This window comes from Acanthopagrus latus, chromosome 10 (assembly GCF_904848185.1).
Source record: "Acanthopagrus latus isolate v.2019 chromosome 10, fAcaLat1.1, whole genome shotgun sequence".
Classification (NCBI taxonomy): domain Eukaryota; kingdom Metazoa; phylum Chordata; class Actinopteri; order Spariformes; family Sparidae; genus Acanthopagrus; species Acanthopagrus latus.
Genome location: NC_051048.1, coordinates 982,931 through 1,000,985, shown reverse-complemented (window position 1 = coordinate 1,000,985; position 18,055 = coordinate 982,931). Strand labels below are relative to the sequence as shown.

Sequence of the window (18,055 nt, the reverse complement as noted above, 5' to 3'; positions counted from 1 at the left end):
TCCGATCCGAACGTCCCGTCGACCAATCAGGGAGCGCGCGAGCCTCTCACTCATTCTCGGAAAGCTCGGGCGCGCGCGACGCTCTGCCGGCGCGCGTTCACGCGGACAGCCAGCTTCAGTCCCGGTGAGGAGCCGAGCAGAACCTACCGGTCCCGTCGGATGGATCTGCGGGTTTTTAACGTCTTTAATTAAACGTGTCGTGTTTTACGTCACCAGCCGTTTTAGTTCTAACATTAATCTGTGAGCACGAGGACTTAACGGCTCTTTAAACACTGTTCTACCCGGTCCTGGGTCGGAACCTTCACCGGTCCGTCTCGCCCCGCCGACATGTCTCCACCAACAGACGGCTATTAGCTCGTCCCGGAGCGGGTCTGGGATTCTCTGGGTCGCGGTTCTGATCGTGTCCCGGACCACAGGAGCAGAATGCTGACCCGGGTCAGTGTGGTTCTGCTGTCCGTGTTCTGCGTGCTGAGCCGGGCCCAGCGTCTGGACCAGGACAGGTCGGTTCAGATCTGTAATCGAACTTTATTACTTCTCTGTTCAGTCACTGACGGAATGTAACGGAGTACTTTTACTCCAGCACGTTACTTGTTACTTCATACGTCATGTTGTAGTTTTTACTCCACTACATTTCTCTGATAACTTTAGTTACTAGTTACCCTACTGATTACATTCTGCATCAGAACCACAGTAGATCATTTTAAATGTAAAACAAATGTAAATATTGGTGTAAGTTACTTTTACTGGTACTTTTGATGCTTCAGTATGTTTACCATCAGACTTGTACTGGAGTAACGTTACTCTTCCTGTGGGAGACTTGAACCAGAGTGATATTTAACACCAAAACTTTTAATCCAGTACGACTGTTTACAACACTGTGAATTGTCAATAGTGATCTATTATAACCCTTTAAAAACTTTCTTTCTTGTATTAATTAATAATTGATCTGTTTATTATTGATCACAGCCACATGATGGACTGTCACGTGTGTGTGGTTGAATAGAACTCTGTATTTATTGTATGAACTTCATGTTTTTGGACTGATTGTGTTTCCCGTTTCATTAAACTGATGCCGGCTGTGACCACAGCTTACGTGTAAATCAAAATACAAAGACAGGGTTAACAAGAAAGCTGCTGATCCAACATTATTCTAGTCAGAGGGGTGAAAGACGACAAAGAGGACAAACAGCAGAATATTATAATATAATTAAAAAGTTATTAAAACAGTTTAATGTTAATACACTCAGCAGACTGAAGGGAGAAAGTATGTGAGGAGACGAGCTGCTGCCCCGTCTGATGTAAGTCATGTTCAGACAGGCGCCTGGAAACAGGAGATGGTAGGAACATATAGACACATACACACACACGCACATACACACACATACACACACACACACATACACACACACACACACACAGACACAAACACACACACACACACACACTTCAGCCGGTCTAAACTCGTACAGACATAAACTACACAGTCGGCACTTCATGTTAAACAGATACGCTCCTCTGTGTGTGTGTGTGTGTGTGTGTGTGTGTGTGTGTGTGTGTGTGACACTGTGTTACAGCTGGACGGACCGGGTCGCGTTGACCGATGGTGTGTGTCGCTATGGCAACAGTGTGGAGTGTTGCTGGGGCTGGAGACAGATGGACCGGGGACGCTGTCAACGTGAGGACACACACACACGCACATACAGTAGAAACCTTGTACTGTATATTAACATTGTGCATGTGTGTGTGTGTGTGTAGCTCACTGTCAGCAGGGCTGTAAACACGGCGAGTGTGTCGGACCGGACCGATGCAAATGTCACCCAGGATACACCGGCAAGGCCTGTAACCAAGGTAACCCTGTGTGTGTGTGTGTATGTGTGCGTGTGTGTGTGAAGACGCCACAGCTCTCTGTAGCTTCACACAGATTTGATTTCCCATCATGCCTCTGAGACTGAACGAGAGACACATTCCTGTCATGCTTGTTTGACCTGCAAAGGCGTGTTTTACCTGAAGACCCCCAAAACACACACACATGCACACACACACACACACACACACACACACACACCGCTGCTTCCAAACTTAGAACAAAGAGGCGTACTCCACCCACCAACACACACACACACACTGTTAATCTCCTGATTAGAGGCTACATTTTGAGTCATATCCTGACTATAAAACAACATCTGGCTTTAAACTGGGTCTTCACACACTCTGTAATGTAAGACTACACACACACACACACACTCTCTCTCTCTCTGTGTGACTAACAGGCTGGAGGTCAAAGGTTAATCCTACAGGTTGACAAGAAGAGTGAAAGCAGAGAAAATGTACCTCTGAGGTTAATGTGTGACGTCTGCCCTTTGCCCTCTGTGTGTGTGTGTGTGTTTTGTGTTGCGTTGTGTGTCAGATCTGAACGAGTGCGGCGTGAAGCCTCGGCCCTGTAAGCATCGCTGCATGAACACGCCGGGCAGCTACAAGTGTTACTGCGCTGACGGATACGCAGCGCAGCCAGACGGCAGCTGCAGGAGTGAGTATTCATCCTGTTGTAAAACATAACAAACAACCAAATAATACAGGAAACAAACTCCAATACTCAGTAGAAGTGCGCAGAATTAGCTGTTAGCACTTCCTGTTAGCTGTGTTCTCATGGATATGCAGACATCTGTCACTGGATCACTGTGAGACTGAAGGAAAGTTAAATCATGAAGATTCTTAAGGGAGTTCTGCACACTTCGTCCTCCATGTTGATGAAGTCAGGTGTAGTGTCGAGGTCCACAGAACAGTTCTGGAGCTTCTGAAGTGTCAGTAGTGTGAAAGCAGTGTATCAGTAACTCATTACTCCACTAAGTAACTAATTACTTTCCAACAATAGTAAAATGTAATAGTTCACATTTTGGCAGCTTTTCTCTGATGTGTTTGTGTTCACAGACGCTCGCACCTGTTTCCATGCCAACTGTCAGTACGGCTGTCAGGTCATGAAGGGGGCGGTCCGATGCACCTGTCCGTCGCCGGGGTTACGGCTGGGTCCGGACAGACGCACCTGCATCGGTCAGTCTGGTGGTTCTTCTGCTGCGGGATGATGAAGCGTTGGCAGCGAAGTTCATCCTCTCTCTCTCTCTCTCTCTCTCTGCAGACATCGACGAGTGTGTGTCGGGCGGCGGTGTGTGTCCTCGTCGCAGGAAGTGTGTGAACACGTTCGGGAGCTTCATGTGTAAATGTCACCTGGGCTTCAAACTCACCTACATCAACGGACGGTACACCTGCATCGGTGAGGCAGAGACACAGCTCCCAGCAGACTCTGAGCTGGTTTCCTTCAGCTGGTCGTCGGCCATGTTTGTTTTGGTACCAGTTACCACAGCAGTTCAGCTTCTGGATATAAACCTGACAGCTGGTTTCAAAATATCAACGTCAGCATCAGTAAAAATAATGTTTCACTGAAGCTTCACAGGCAAACCACTGTAAAGGTGTTTTAGTGTCAACAGACTGTCACGAGTTCTCATAACCGAACAAACATGGCCGACAACCAGCTGAAGGAAACCAGCTCAGCTCAGCTTTGGTGAATATTATTTGGTCTGTCAGGTCATCAGACCAGATGTGACAGTCTCTCTCTCTCTCTCTCTCTCTCTCTGTTGGCAGATAAGGACACTCGGCCGTTCTGTTCTCTGAATCCAGCCTCTCCAAAGTGCAGGTGTAAGGACGGCAGCTGTGCAGGTAACAACACACCTCAGACTCCAGCAGAGTCAGTTACATTTGTGAGGCTGTTTTGCAAATGTAGCACCGTTATTGATGTGAGTGATGTCGTCACTGATCTTCAGCAGGCGTTTGTTCTGAGTCGACACAACGAACATTTAAAACAAGCAAATTAAACTTAAAGAGGTAAATGTACGTCGTCATGGAAACTGGATTCATGGAGTTTATATCATGTTGCAGCTGTCGTCAGGGTCACTCTGGAGCCACAGAAGCCCAGAACTACAACTCCTACCACCACCACGACTCCCACCACCACCACGACTCCCACCACCACAACTCCCACCACCACCACAACTCCCACTACAACCACCACCACCACAACTCCCACTACAACCACCACCACCACAACTCCCACTACAACCACCACCACCACAACTCCCACTACAACCACCACCACAACTCCCACCACCACAACTCCCACTACAACCACCACCACCACAACTCCCACTACAACCACCACCACAACTCCCACCACCACAACTCCCACTACAACCACCACCACCACAACTCCCACTACAACCACCACCACAACTCCCACCACAACAACTCCCACCACCACCACAACTCCCACCACCACAACTCCCACCACCACAACTCCCACTACAACCACCACCCCCACAACTCCCACCACCACCACTCCCACTACAACCACCACCACCACAACTCCCACTACAACCACCACCACCACAACTCCCACTACAACCACCACCACAACTCCCACCACCACCCCAACAACTACATCTACAGCTCTGACTACTACTTCTGCTGCTGCTACGACAGCTCAGGCAACGACCACATCAACTACTGCTCTGATCACAACCACAACAGCATCAACAACCCCCCCAGCTACAACTACATCCACTACACTACCTCCTACTACAATTACAACACTGGCTACTACAACTGAACTGGATACTACGACTGCGACTCCTCCTCCAGTGACTACTACCATCACTACGACAGTGGAACCCACCACGGCCTCCCTGCTGACGACCACCGTGAACAACCGGATCAACAAGGACGTGACGCAGAGACAGAGAGGAGACGTGCACAGTGAGGACAATTGACTGCTGCCCAGAATAAATCAGATTACATTAGATGACTCAGAAAAGAATTACATTACTGTGTGTGTGTGTGCGTGTGTGTGTTGCAGTCCCTCGACAGCCTGGTCACAACCAGGTGTGGGAGTTTGACATCGAGCTGGGAAACACAGCCGAGGCCTCCAGAGACGATCCTGGTGAGTGTGTGGATGTTATTAAATATCTTCACAGCTTCATAATCACATTAATCACAACGTGTGTGTGTGTGTGTGTGTGTGTGTGTGTGTGTGTGTAGACGTGGCTGAGCTCCACTGTGCCTTCGATGGCGGTCTGTGTGACTGGCTGTCGGACAGAGAAGGAGACCTGCACTGGGAGGTCGTCCACGCCGCTGCAGGTCACACATCGTGAACCACATTACACATTTAAGACCCGCCTGATCCTCCAGCTGGACCCTGGGCCCAGTAACCAGAGCAGAACCACGGTGTTAATGACTGTCTCCTCTCAGGCGGGCGGTACCTGTCCGTCCCGGAGCTGAAGGCGGGGCAGAGGAGTATCCGCGGTGCTCGACTGGCCGTTCAGATAGTCCCGCCCTGGAGTCACGGCGACCTGTGTTTCTCCTTCTCCCATTGGCTGACGGGGCATCACGTGGGCGTGCTGCAGCTGTTTGTCAGGAAGAGAGGACGGGACCAACGGTACCAGAACCCAATATATGTTCAACTTCCTGTCAGCTGAGCTGCGAGAACTAATCGACTAGTCGTCAACTAAAATAAAGTTCTGGACAACTTTGAAACACAAGCCTTGTTCTGATTGGCTGTTGCAGATACGGCTCCGCCCTCTGGAGCAGGACAGGTGGACACGGTTGGAGACAGACACAGGTTACCCTGATGACGCACACAGTGGACAAGGTGAGTCACACACACACACACACACACACACACACACGGACTAATGAAGAGTTTAGTGTGTTTGTTGTTCATGATGATGATGATGATGATGACAGGTGTGTGTGTGCCTGCAGGTGTTGTTGAAGGCCGAGCGGAGGAAAGGACGACGAGGACAGATCGCTGTTGATGATGTCACGCTGAGACGGGGGGCATGTCGATGACATCACAGCTGCCGCTTCTCCTCTGAGTGAACTCACGACATCAGTTTGTTCTGTTTAAGAGACGAGGAGATGATTTAGTTTTTGTGACGGAAGGAAGGAAACACACACCTGCTCTGTGTGTGCGTGTGAGTGCGTGTGTGTGTGTGACTGTGTTCTCCTGTCTTGTTTTTGTTCTTGTTTGTAAATAGTTTTTCTATGACTACATGATTAATATTGTCTCATAAACCTGATTATATACACAGTAATGATGTGTGTGTGTGTGTGTGTGTGTGTGTGTGTGTGTGTGTGTGGTCCTCTCCCTCTGTAGATGAGTCGCTGACTAACTTGTCAGAACTTTTGTAATGTTTTAATGAAAGCTCTTGTTTGTCTTCTTCATGTCGTCTTTTAAAGAAACAGAAGAAGAAGAGACTGCAGTACTCGAGTGAATGTGCTCAGTTACTTTAACAGAGGTTAGAGTTTAAAGATGGTGATCAGGTGGAGCTGCTCCACCTCCTCCCTGCAGCATCACCTGCAGGGAGGAGGAGGAGGAGGAGGCAGTCATCTGTCTGCTGGGGTGTGTGTGTCCAACATCTGCTTTAAAGCAGACACACACACACTCACTGGTAGGCGGAGCCGCCTGATTGGTGCTTCAGCTCAACAGATTCCTCAGTTTATGAACACGTCTAACCTGTGATTTAGCTTCCTGTGTGTGTGTGTGTGTGTGTGTGTGTGTGTGTGTGTGTGTGTTGTCACAGCCCTGCTCGTTAGCCCTGTAATCACCCCGGTAACCTCTCTCACTCTCACCAGCAGCAGCTCGTTAATTATTTTCTCTATGGATGACACATAGAGACTCAACAATCAACTGTCTTTGTGGTGCGTTCAGGAACAGCTGGGACAAATCCTACTGATTCTACCTTTAACTTTAATAGTCTTTGAATTCTATTAATATGACGTGAGCTTCAGTTAGCTTTGAGCACAAATGTCCTTCAGAGGGAGACTTTTTACTCTGATACTCTGAGTCCATGTCAGAGCCTGAACTCTGTTACTGTGCTGGAGGAAACAAGCTGGATCAGAACTTCTACTGTCACCAGAGTCTGTTTGTACACAAGTACATGAACATCTCCTGGAGGACAGACTGAGGACTCTGTGTGTCTGTGAACATGTTCCTGAACTCACCACGATGTGTTCAGGGACAACAGGACGTGTTTGTCTCTTGTGTTCGTGTTTCCTTCAGGATGAATGAATAGACAGCGGATCGGAGACCAGCTGAACGTCGCCCCCTGCTGGAGCCCAACTCTACATGTTCATGTCAGAATACAGTTGGACTCAGTGGTGGGAAGTAACTAAGTACATTTACACAAGTATTAAGATCATTTTACTTCATCCATTTTATTCCATGTCATCTCGACAACATCTCAGAGAGCAATTTTATATTTCACTACGTTTCTTTTAAAGCTTCTGTCGTTCTTTAAAGATATTTTACACTGTTACTGAAGTAATTCAGATGATTCATGACTGAAAACTAACTGCAGTACTTTGTTGTTACTTTACTGAATGTTTTAAACTGTAAATTCACAAAAACTGTCTTAAAAATGTTCAATAAAAAAATCTCCCCAGATCATTTGTTAAAACTGAGTTTACATCTTCACACATTAAAATCTGAGACAAACAACTGAACATTGAAATAAGATATTTGGGTGAACTGTTCCTTTAAGAAATGAGCCTTGTGTTGTTGTCGTGACTCGTTCAGGTGCAGCAGCGTCTCCTCAGCTGTTTGGAGAAGCTGAGGTGTTTCTCACGCTGGTTGCAGCAGTGCGGTTTCTCTCCGGTGTGGGTCCGAACTGGGTCTCTTTGAATTCAATGACGTGATGAAAGTCTTCCCGCGGTGTCGACGCTCGTGCGGTTTCTCTCCTGCCGTGCAGCAGACAGGTGGCTGAACGTCTTCCCGCGGTCTCACAGCTGTAGGGTTTCTCTCCTGCATGGACGAGCTGGTGGTCTGCGTGGTGGGACGAGGAAGAGGAGCGCTAACTGCGACATCATGTGACAGCTCGAAGACGCAGGACAAGGAGCTGTCAGAGGAGACAATATTAATAGAAACTATGACGATGACAGTTCACATAAAATATATGGAATATTTCTTTAAATTTGCATCCAAACTGACTTTATTGTCTTCATATCACACTTTTACATCCAGTGATATTATATCATCTGCTCATGAAAACAAAGAGTTTCATTATTTTGACAAACACATAATAAACTGAAAACCTTGTTACAAGGTATCGTCCTGTAACGAGCTCTGACTTCTGACTCACCTGGAGAGCAGCAGAGAGAAGAACGATGAATATCTGAGACGTATATTATAAAATGAAGAGCTGCAGACGTCACAGCCAGCAGGCCCAACATCTGGAAACATTTAACGACATCTGGAAACATTTAACGTCATCTGGAAACATTTAACGTCATCTGGAAACATTTAATGACATCTGGAGACATTTAGCAACATCTGGAAACATTTAACAACATCTGGAAACATTTAACGTCATCTGGAAACATTTAATGACATCTGGAGACATTTAGCAACATCTGGAAACATTTAACAACATCTGGAAACATTTAACGTCATCTGGAAACATTTAATGACATCTGGAAACATTTAACGACATCTGGAAACATTTAACGACATCTGGAAACATTTAATGACATCTGGAGACATTTAGCAACATCTGGAAACATTTAACAACATCTGGAAACATTTAACGACATCTGGAAACATTTAACGACATCTGGAAACATTTAACGTCATCTGGAAACATTTAATGACATCTGGAGACATTTAGCAACATCTGGAAACATTTAACGACATCTGGAAACATTTAACGTCATCTGGAAACATTTAATGACATCTGAAGACATTTAGCAACATCTGGAAACATTTAACGTGATCTGGAAACATTTAACGTCATCTGGAGACGTTTAACGACATCTGGAGACATTTAGCAACATCTGGAAACATTTAATGACATCTGGAGACATTTAGCAACATCTGGAAACATTTAACGACATCTGGAAACATTTAACAACATCTGGAGACGTTTAACGACATCTGGAGACGTTTAACGACATCTGGAGACGTTTAACGTTTCACCACCAGATCCAGTCGTCTCCATGACCAGAACAGGTGTGTTAATCCAGATCCAGTCCAAACCTGCAGCATGAGGAAACATTATCCTGGTGATTAGATCTGAGTGGTTGTGTTAACGTCTGCGGTGTTTGTCTTCTTATCTGTGTGTTTCTCTCTCTATCTTTATTAGCTCGTATCTTGTCATCACTCTCTCATCTCATCTGGTTCTGTTTGATTTGGTTGTAACGAGTTTCCTGGTTCACTGACGGTCGACAGCTTTGAGGAAACTCGATGTTTAGAAAATGTGTGTGACAGTTTTTTTCCCTGCTTTCATCAATGTTGGAGTGCGTAGAGTAAAGAAACTTGAGTGTGTTTTGGCTTTCTGCCTGTGTGTGTGTGTGTGTGTGTTTCCAAGGAAGTCCAGCCAACACACCCACAAACAGGATTTGAATACCGAGCCACAGCCCTGCAGAGACACTGGAGCAGAGCGCTGGAGGTGGACGGACGGACGGAGGACGAGCTGCAGAGATGAAGCTGTGACAGGATGAGCGGTGAGTGATGACTTTCAAAATAAAGCTGACAGGGTGAAGGAAGGATTATTTACATTAAAGCCAGATGCTAAAAAAAAAAAAAAAGAAAAAAAGTCAGGGATCACATTCTCAAAATTCAAGTCCTTAAAAGGTGCAGGTCCGGTTCATGTCAACAGTCCTGAGTCTGAATGTTTACAGGTCTGCTGGTTCTGATGTGTTGTTGCTCATCGTCAACATCTGAAGAACTTTTCCAATAAACTGAAACACGGAGGAGTAGTGATGGAAACACGATGATCCTAATAAACCGTCAGAGACACAAATTAATAACGATATTAATACATTTATCTTATTCACTTTGCTCATTACTTAATTAACCACAGAGTTACAAAACAACCTGGCTCGGTCCAGTTGCAGCAGGTAGTCCAGACGTCCTTCTCCCCGGCAACTCTCTCCCGCTCCTCCTGCGGGTCCAGAGGACGGATGAGATCTATCATCTGAACAGTGAGTTCTGGGTCTACGCTGGTTCTGATCAGATATCAGTATCACGTTTCAACATGAAGGAGCAGTGACTTCGAGCTTCTCGTCCCTCTGAGCCCAGCAGCACTGCGGAGGAAATTCATTTCAGCGTCTTTGGGTCAGGACCTTCAGCTCGGGACCACAGGTGAGGGTCGGCATGTAAACTGGACTCTCCTCACCACAGCGGAGCCCTGAGAACATGCGGGAATGTATGCACACAGCTCTCAGACCGGACAGCTTGTAGTACCGGCCCAGGTGCCTCATACCGGTCCCCCTACAGTCCAGAATGAACCCCCCTTAGCAAGCCCACAAGAGCTGGACCAGAATCTGCGGCAGTTCTCTCGAATCCTGAGATCCCTCCAAACTTTCCCAGGAGGCTGAGCAGTCTGACGCCCCGATCACTGGAGAACATCCCCCCGTCCCGCGATTCTGAAAATGGGAACCACCATCCCGGTCCGCCACTCCAGAGGTACTGACCCGATCTCCACACGACACTGAAGAGCACCTCGGAGCGAATCTCATCCAGCTCTGGCGCCACATCAGCCAGACTTGTGAGTCGTGTTCAGGAGCTCCTTCTGTATCCCTAGTCCGGGTCAGCAGTTCTCCAACAGAACCGCGACAATTTATTTTAAAAAGACACTAAACTGTAACGACTACAAAGAAAAGGACCATCTCATCACACAGAACAACAAGAAAGCTGACTTTTGAGTCTCATTCCCAACTGGACCCTTTGGGACTGTGGGTCGGGTCGGTCGCCGTCCCACAGCGCCAGTCTCACATCAGCTTTCTTACTACTCGGACCTTTGAGTGCTGAACAGCAGCGGATGGAGACGAAGTGAGTTGTTTACTGTGTTGTTCACTGATGAAGCGGCGTCTTCAGCCTGCGGTCGCTCACTGAGGTCAAACGTCACAGTAAACTATTTATCCAACATCAACAACATTATAAACACGGATCAGTGAGGAGGTCAAAGGTCACAGCTGTCGGGCCGCACCGCAGAATCACAGAGGACGGGTTCTCCATTAATGAGCACTGAGTTCTCTCCATGTTGTTATTTTGGGGGGCAGAATATTATCTTTAATTTTTAAACCTGACCCGATTAGACTGAGAACTAGAGAACAGGAGGTCCGTGAGAATACATGGAGGACGTCAGATATATATAATCAATATTTACATTTATTATGTGTGTTATTAGATAATCACACCGTTAAACAGTCAGGAGACTAAATTTACATTTACAGTCAGCATCAACAGGTGACCTGTGTCTGTTTGTTCAGGGAAAGCAGCTCTGTTTAAAACACACCGGCTGGTTGGATCTGGTTTACATACCACACACACACACACACACACACACACACACACACACACACACTCTAACATCAGTTTCCTGGTCTTGTGGTCTTGGTCTTTGGTCTGGTTGTGTTATTTTATAAACAATGCTGTGACATAACTGCAGATATTCTGTCATGTGAAACTGAGAAGAAGAAAAAACATCTACACATTAAAATAAAACATAAACAAGAACAGTTTAAGTTCACATTCATCAGAGTGGCAGCCATGTAAGACCTGCACATCGGGACCAGTTTGGGCCCTGAGCCACAGCCTTTTAGATTTAAGTTCAGAAGTGGGACTTAAACTAGAAGTGAAACACAGCAGTCACATGTAGAAGACGAGAACTGAACCTGTATGACGAGTAGAATGATACGAGGATCCCCTGCAAAGACAACCAACCAAAGAACCAACCAAAGAACCAACCAAAGAACCAACCCAACAACCAACTGAACCACCAGGCAACTGAAAAACTCCCAAACAAACAACTACCAAACTAACTAACTGACCGTGTGAGTGTGTACATATGTGTGTTGATGTGTGTGTTTTTTGTGTTTCAGTAGGACCTCTGCTCACGACCCCCATCGTCGCCTGCAACAACTCCTCGGCTGGGGAGTTGTCGCAGTGTTTCCATGACGACGATGCCTTCAAGTACCGGGCCTACACCTTCACCTACCTGCTGCTGTTCCCGGTGGCGTTCCTGTGCAACATCGGAGCCCTGGGGGTGTTTCTGCTGCAGAGCAGCCGCAGGTCCGGACACGCAAACACACAAACACGCAAACACACAAACACGTCTCTGTTATTCACTCCTGGCATTCATCCGCCACATGGCCAAAAGTATACGGACACTCATATTCTGTGGAGGCACTGACGTTCACACTTTATTGTGCAGGCGGCTTGTATGACACCTTAACGGAACAATTCAAGTCTCCAGGTGCCCCGAGACCAGAACCTGATCTGGATCTGGTTGTTTGAGTTGTCAGCATGGAAACAGTAAACAGGAAACCATGTAAATACATGCTCTGACTCTGATATTTGCAGCAACAGATAATTGATCGCAGTAATAAAGTACTTGCCTGTAAGTACACAGAAACCTGCGTCTGCACTCAGTGCAAATATTAACAGGCCTTTATGTAGCTGCTGAACTCACACGAGATGATGTGAGTCCACTTCACCGTGTCCTGACGACCTGTTATCACCCACCATGTATTCAAATTCTGCTCACAGTGAGTCTCAGCACTGATGTTACATAAAGTTACTCTGGGTTTGGATCCTGTTTCGCTGCTAGCTGCAACATAATAAGATGGTTTGTGTGATGTGTGGTATGCAAAACTCAACTGTGACATTCAAATCATGATGTGACGGTGTTGTCAGGTGTGTTGTCAGGTGTGTTGTCAGGTGTGAAGAGACAACAGTGTAAACGATGTCCAGCTAGCCCCGGCAGACTGAAGTTAGCATGCTAACTTAGCAGACGTCTGACAGAAGGACAGCACTGTTGTTTCTTCACTCTGATCGTGACGGCAGCTCTTTTTTTTAACGTTTCACATCTTATCATTGGCTCCTGTACATCTCACAAACATTATTATTCACAAGTTATTGATCCAAGTGTATCAGCTCAGCTTATTGATCTGATCTGATGAATGTCTCACTCTGTTGGAGTTGTTACACTACAGATACTCTCTAGTCGTACAGAGTGACGCCGCTTCTCTCACAGAGGATCTTTGGCCCAGTTCAGACATCAAACCGGTCTAGTTTGATTCTGTTGGACTCTCAGAACAGTAAATAAACAATCAGCACTTTGTTGATATATCCACTGACACTGATTGGTACAATCGGCTCAGGACGAATCAGCTCAAATGTCAAACTTGCTGTGCAACATTCTGCTACACTGGAACAAATTAAACAGAAAAACGAAAATAGATTTGATGCACACGGAAGGATTAAAGTTTGAAAATAAACTGGTTCTACTTCAATCCACTGATGACTCATACACAGCAGAAACATTTCAAATAAAGAAGGATTCTCTGTTTCAAATACTGCACTGCCATACTGTAATACTGCACCCAAAAATAAGGTTCAGGCTGTCTGAAGTAGCTGGTTGGCTGTTTTCATAACAAGACGATGACTCTGCTGAGAAATCCTCAAAAAACACACTTTGTCTGTGCAGAACTCACTGCTAACAGGAATGGCTAACAGCTAAAGTGGCTAATATCAATGGAGAATGTTTTATGAAATGGAAACAAATATCTGCATTCGTCAGAAAACATCTCACTTCCTCCAAATCTGATCTCACAGACATGAGACACATATTCTAAGAGTCAACGTGGCTTAAACTTCTTCAGGATGTCATTATCTCTGATGTCCTTTCAGAATAAATATTCATATCCTTAAAAATCTTAATGATTTAACTTTTCTTCAGTACCAGTGATCTAGAGATAGCTGTCTGTACATCCATGAGCACAATGCTAACAGGAAGTGCTAACAGCTAATTCAGCAAAAACACTCACATAACAATTTCTCCCACAGATCCCCATCAGCCATTTTTATGTTAAATGTCATCATTAATCCAAAACACCGGCGTCTGTCCCTCCCCTCCCGTCTGTCAGTCCCATTAACTGCACAGAAAGACAGAGAATATCACTTGTCTGATGTTTGTGTTAATGATTCTCCACTAACACGAGCGAGAGGTGAAGATCAGATCGGTGACTGGATTAGCTGAGCAGCTAGCTGTCACTCAAATAGGCCACGCCCCCATGTATTCATAGCGATAAGCCTTAATATTATTTGAATGAGTGAGTTGTATAAAACTTGTCACGAAGAGATAAACTTTGACAGAAATCCTACTCTTCCTGCTCCCCCCCCCCAGAAACTCCGCCTCCTGCGTTGTCATGATGAACCTCGCCCTATCAGATGGCAGCTTCTCTCTCACCCTCCCGCTACGATTGGCTTACTATTTCAAGGAAGGCGTGTGGGTCTTCCCTGATTGGCTGTGCCGAATCTGCGTCTACGGCTTCTATGTCAACCTGTACACCAGGTAACACACACACACAAATGCACACGCACACACACACACGCACACACACACATTAACGGGTCGCTGCTCTTCTTCGTCCCTCAGCATCCTCTTCCTCACTCTACTGAGCGTGCTCCGTTGGCTCGCTGTGGCCAAGCCCCTTCGCCACCGAACTCTGGCCACGCCCACTCGCTCCTTATTGGTCTGTCTGGGAGTCTGGCTGTTTGTGGGCGTGTTGTCAGGCCCCTTCCTGACCAATGGGGTGACGATGAGGTGAGAGAAAATAAACTTCTAAAACTTTACAGGTTTGGTTTTCATTCATTTAACTTTAGTTATATCTTGTTTTTTTTTTATTACGTTTTTTTTTGTTATTTGAGCTTTTTTAGGTTAATCAATTTTATTTGAACTTAACTTTTATCTATTTTGATTCCATTTGAATATTAGTATTATATTAGTATGTGTGTGTATATATATACATATATATATATAGTATCTAAACATAAGTTCCAAACTCTGAAACATGTAGAAATGTTTTTAAATTTAATACAAATAATTTAGTGTATTTATTATTTATAACATCTGTTGTTTTACTTCATCTCCTTTTAAACATCCAAATACAACTGTTTTCCTTTATAAATTTAATAAGTTGCAAAATGTTTTTTTTTACTTAAATTATTTATTTACATTTTGAAAAACAGCTGAATGAAACAAAGTACTTGGTTTGTTATTATTTCAATTTATTGGATTTTTTTTTTTAAATTATGATGTTTTTTTAAAAGTGAGTTCTTATTTTTTATTTCTCTTTTTCCTTGTTTTATTTTCTGTAAAGATTCAAGTTTTATTGTTTAATTGGGACTCTTTTTTAGTTTAATGGAATATAACTTAACCTTAACTTTGAATTATTTTAATTCTATTTAAATTATATCTTAAGTTCCAAACTCATGTACATTGATGTTTAATATGATACGACATGACAATAATGAAATGTTTTTAACTTTAACCTTTATCTTACTTAGATTTGGAGCATTTTAATACTTTAATGTATTTATTATTTATAACATTTGTTGTTTTACTTAATCTCATAAACAGTTTATATTTTTTAAAATAACTTCATGTACTTTTTAAAATATATATACGGTATATTATATATACATATTTAAATTTAAATTATGTGTTTTACATATTTTCTTAAGATTAAAGTTTATCAATACATAATACACATTTTTTCCCTTAAGACTTTTAATTTGACTGATTTATTTATGTTCAAAACCATATAAGTAAATCAAATAGATATTATTATTTACATTATTTATTTTAAAGCTCCTTTTTAAACCATTCATTCTACAGCAGTGTTGTTCTGTTAAACACGTTACAGCTCGAAGAGTTTCCTCATGTTTTCTCTCTAACATCGTCATGACGACTGACTCGTCACAGCTTCTTCCTGAGAACTGATCTGGGATCAGTCTGAACCCTGATGGACCGACTGACGGACAGAAGCAGCAGTTTGGTTGTTTATGCTCTCCTGAGTGAAATCAGGAGTCTCTGTGAGATAAACGATGAGTAACGCTGCACGTCTCCGAGACGCTTCTGTAAACTCTGGACGAGGTTCAGACGGGACGACGAGCAGAACCGGTTTAGCTGCTGGAAGGTTTGGTTCTCAGCCTGGTTATAAAAAGATCTGTGACTGTTAGGGGAGTGAGCCGCCATGTTTCATGTTTGGATGACAGTGACGAATATCAGCTGCTGCTGTCCTCACGGTTGCTATGGATACAGACACACAGGACGGCGGTCGTTTAGGATTAATGATAAACATCAGAGAAGAAGGAGAGCGGCCCTGATTGGTTCATGTGGGGATCATGATGCTATGTTTGAAAATAGCCATTAGCATCTCTTAGCGTCTTTCAGCAGCTTGTTTTGGTTTTGCTGGTGAACATGGTGGAGTTAAAAGATCGTTCATGGTGTGTTTGTGTCTCTGCTCTCTCTCAGGGCGGGGCTTCCTCGCTGCTTCGAGCCGGCGAACCCCTCCTCATGGGGGCGTGTCCTGATCTTGAACTACGTGGCGGTGGCGCTCGGCTTCCTCCTCCCGTTCCTCACCATCATCGTCTGCTACGGCCAACTCGTCCACCGCCTGATGGCTCGCTCTAGCGTCCGCAGCAGCAGCACGCGTAATCGCAACCGGCGCCGCTCCGTGCACCTGGTCACCATGGTGACGGCGACCTTCCTGCTCTGCTTCCTGCCCTACCACCTGATCCGGTCTCTGCACCTGCACGCCGTGTGTGGCGGATGGAACTGTGAGGTCACGGTGGCGCTGCAGAGGGCGGTGGTGGTGACTCTGTGTCTGGCGGCGTCCAACAGCGTGGTCAACCCACTGCTGTACTACTACTCCACCAGGACGTTCAGGAACAACATGAGGGACGCTCAGTCCTCTCTGCTGTCCAGCCGGGCTGGGTCCCTCAGGTCCGGAATGACCATGATGAGGAGACGGAACACCACCTGACGCACCTGGAGGGCCTCACGGTCAGCACTGCTGCTGACCAAACAAAAGCTACCAGGTGTCCAGGAGTCCGTAGGAGGGTCCAGGAGTCAGTAGGAGGGTTCAGGTGTCAGCAGGAGGGTCCAGGAGTCAGTAGGAGGGTCCAGGTGTCAGCAGGAGGGTCCAGGTGTCAGCAGGAGGGTTCAGGTGTCAGTAGGAGGGTCCAGGAGTCAGTAGGAGGGTTCAGGTGTCAGCAGGAGGGTCCAGGAGTCAGTAGGAGGGTCCAGGTGTCAGCAGGAGGGTTCAGGTGTCAGTAGGAGGGTTCAGGTGTCAGTAGGAGGGTCCAGGAGTCAGTAGGAGGGTCCAGGTGTCAGCAGGAGGGTTCAGGTGTCAGTAGGAGGGTCCAGGAGTCAGTAGGAGGGTCCAGGAGTCAGTAGGAGGGTTCAGGTGTCAGCAGGAGGGTTCAGGTGTCAGTAGGAGGGTCCAGGAGTCAGTAGGAGGGTCCAGGAGTCAGTAGGAGGGTTCAGGTGTCAGCAGGAGGGTCCAGGAGTCAGTAGGAGGGTCCAGGTGTAGTTGAGGGGGGCCCAGGGGGTTCAGGAGGGTACCTACTGGATCTACTGAAACGATTTCACAACCTTTGAATTGGTTTCACACCAAAACATGTAGATGAAGTTTAAAGTTTAGGTTTACAGAGACGAGAGTCCAGAAACAGAAGTCTTAGTTTATATAAAGAGACGGCAGAGTCAGTCTCTGGAGCGATGTCACCCTCTGCTGGTTCAACACTGAAACCACCTGTCAGGTAAAATCACCAGTCAGAACCAGACCAGCTGGGAGTGAAGCTCCTGTCAACTGCCAACCCGATGTGTTAGTGAGCAGCTGGTTCTGGAAACAACAGAACCTGGTGCTGCTTTTACAGACTGATGTGTGTGAATAATTCTAAACATGCGATGAAGTTTCCAGTGAAGACGCGTGTTTGTTTATTAGACCATAAATATCCCGATGACGGAAACACGTGGGAGGAAACATCGTCCTCGTGTACGAAATGTTCAGACTGTTTCTGCAGAATCTGTGTGATGTTGTTTCGTCCCCGGAGGATTAACGATGATGAGCTACTATATGAAGTTAACAAGCTGTGACACACATAAAGAACATCAGAGAAGGAAATGAACCACTTTATTTTATTAATAAACTGAAGAATGTC

At 45.6% G+C, this 18,055-nt stretch overlaps 3 protein-coding genes across 5 annotated transcripts in view; 2 read left to right on the top strand and 1 right to left on the bottom strand.

The window, feature by feature from the left end:
- LOC119026690 (atrial natriuretic peptide receptor 1-like) overlaps positions 1-11,400 on the bottom strand; it is a 20,611-nt gene extending 9,211 nt beyond the window's left edge. The window contains exon 1 of the mRNA XM_037111168.1: positions 11,369-11,400. The gene's annotated coding sequence lies outside the window, so the exon portion shown is untranslated. The remainder of the gene's footprint in view (positions 1-11,368) is intronic.
- LOC119026754 (nephronectin) lies at positions 117-6,316 on the top strand. Its single transcript, XM_037111294.1, has 14 exons — positions 117-500; positions 1,575-1,675; positions 1,756-1,848; positions 2,408-2,527; positions 2,929-3,048; positions 3,134-3,268; positions 3,637-3,711; positions 3,931-4,104; positions 4,285-4,803; positions 4,904-4,987; positions 5,086-5,184; positions 5,296-5,482; positions 5,611-5,695; positions 5,809-6,316. Exons 1-14 carry the CDS (start codon positions 424-426, stop codon positions 5,893-5,895), a joined length of 1,956 nt encoding a protein of 651 aa, XP_036967189.1. The 5' UTR covers positions 117-423; the 3' UTR covers positions 5,896-6,316.
- On the top strand, positions 8,690-18,055 carry LOC119026718 (cysteinyl leukotriene receptor 2-like). 3 transcript variants are annotated; one of them, XM_037111227.1, is made up of 6 exons: positions 8,690-9,052; positions 9,411-9,546; positions 11,929-12,118; positions 14,235-14,402; positions 14,487-14,654; positions 16,368-18,055. In XM_037111227.1, the coding sequence occupies exons 2-6, from the start codon at positions 9,540-9,542 to the stop codon at positions 16,876-16,878; spliced, it is 1,044 nt and encodes a 347-aa protein (XP_036967122.1). In that variant the 5' UTR covers positions 8,690-9,052; positions 9,411-9,539; the 3' UTR covers positions 16,879-18,055. The 3 variants fall into 3 exon arrangements, with proteins under 3 accessions (XP_036967122.1, XP_036967123.1, XP_036967120.1); XM_037111228.1 differs by having other exon boundaries at positions 8,690-9,546; positions 11,932-12,118; XM_037111225.1 differs by having other exon boundaries at positions 8,690-9,546.

What these genes read in the sequence shown, in the direction of transcription:
- LOC119026754 (XM_037111294.1), top strand. Translation starts at nt 424, where the DNA reads ATGCTGACCCGGGTCAGTGTGGTTCTGCTGTCCGTGTTCTGCGTGCTG. An exon ending in TAAGGACGGCAGCTGTGCAG is followed by an intron (nt 3,712 to 3,930) that starts GTAACAACACAC and finishes ATCATGTTGCAG; the next exon opens with CTGTCGTCAGGGTCACTCTG. An exon ending in AAGAGAGGACGGGACCAACG is followed by an intron (nt 5,483 to 5,610) that starts GTACCAGAACCC and finishes TGGCTGTTGCAG; the next exon opens with ATACGGCTCCGCCCTCTGGA.
- LOC119026718 (XM_037111227.1), top strand. An exon ending in CTGCTGCAGAGCAGCCGCAG is followed by an intron (nt 12,119 to 14,234) that starts GTCCGGACACGC and finishes CCCCCCCCCCAG; the next exon opens with AAACTCCGCCTCCTGCGTTG. An exon ending in TATGTCAACCTGTACACCAG is followed by an intron (nt 14,403 to 14,486) that starts GTAACACACACA and finishes TTCGTCCCTCAG; the next exon opens with CATCCTCTTCCTCACTCTAC.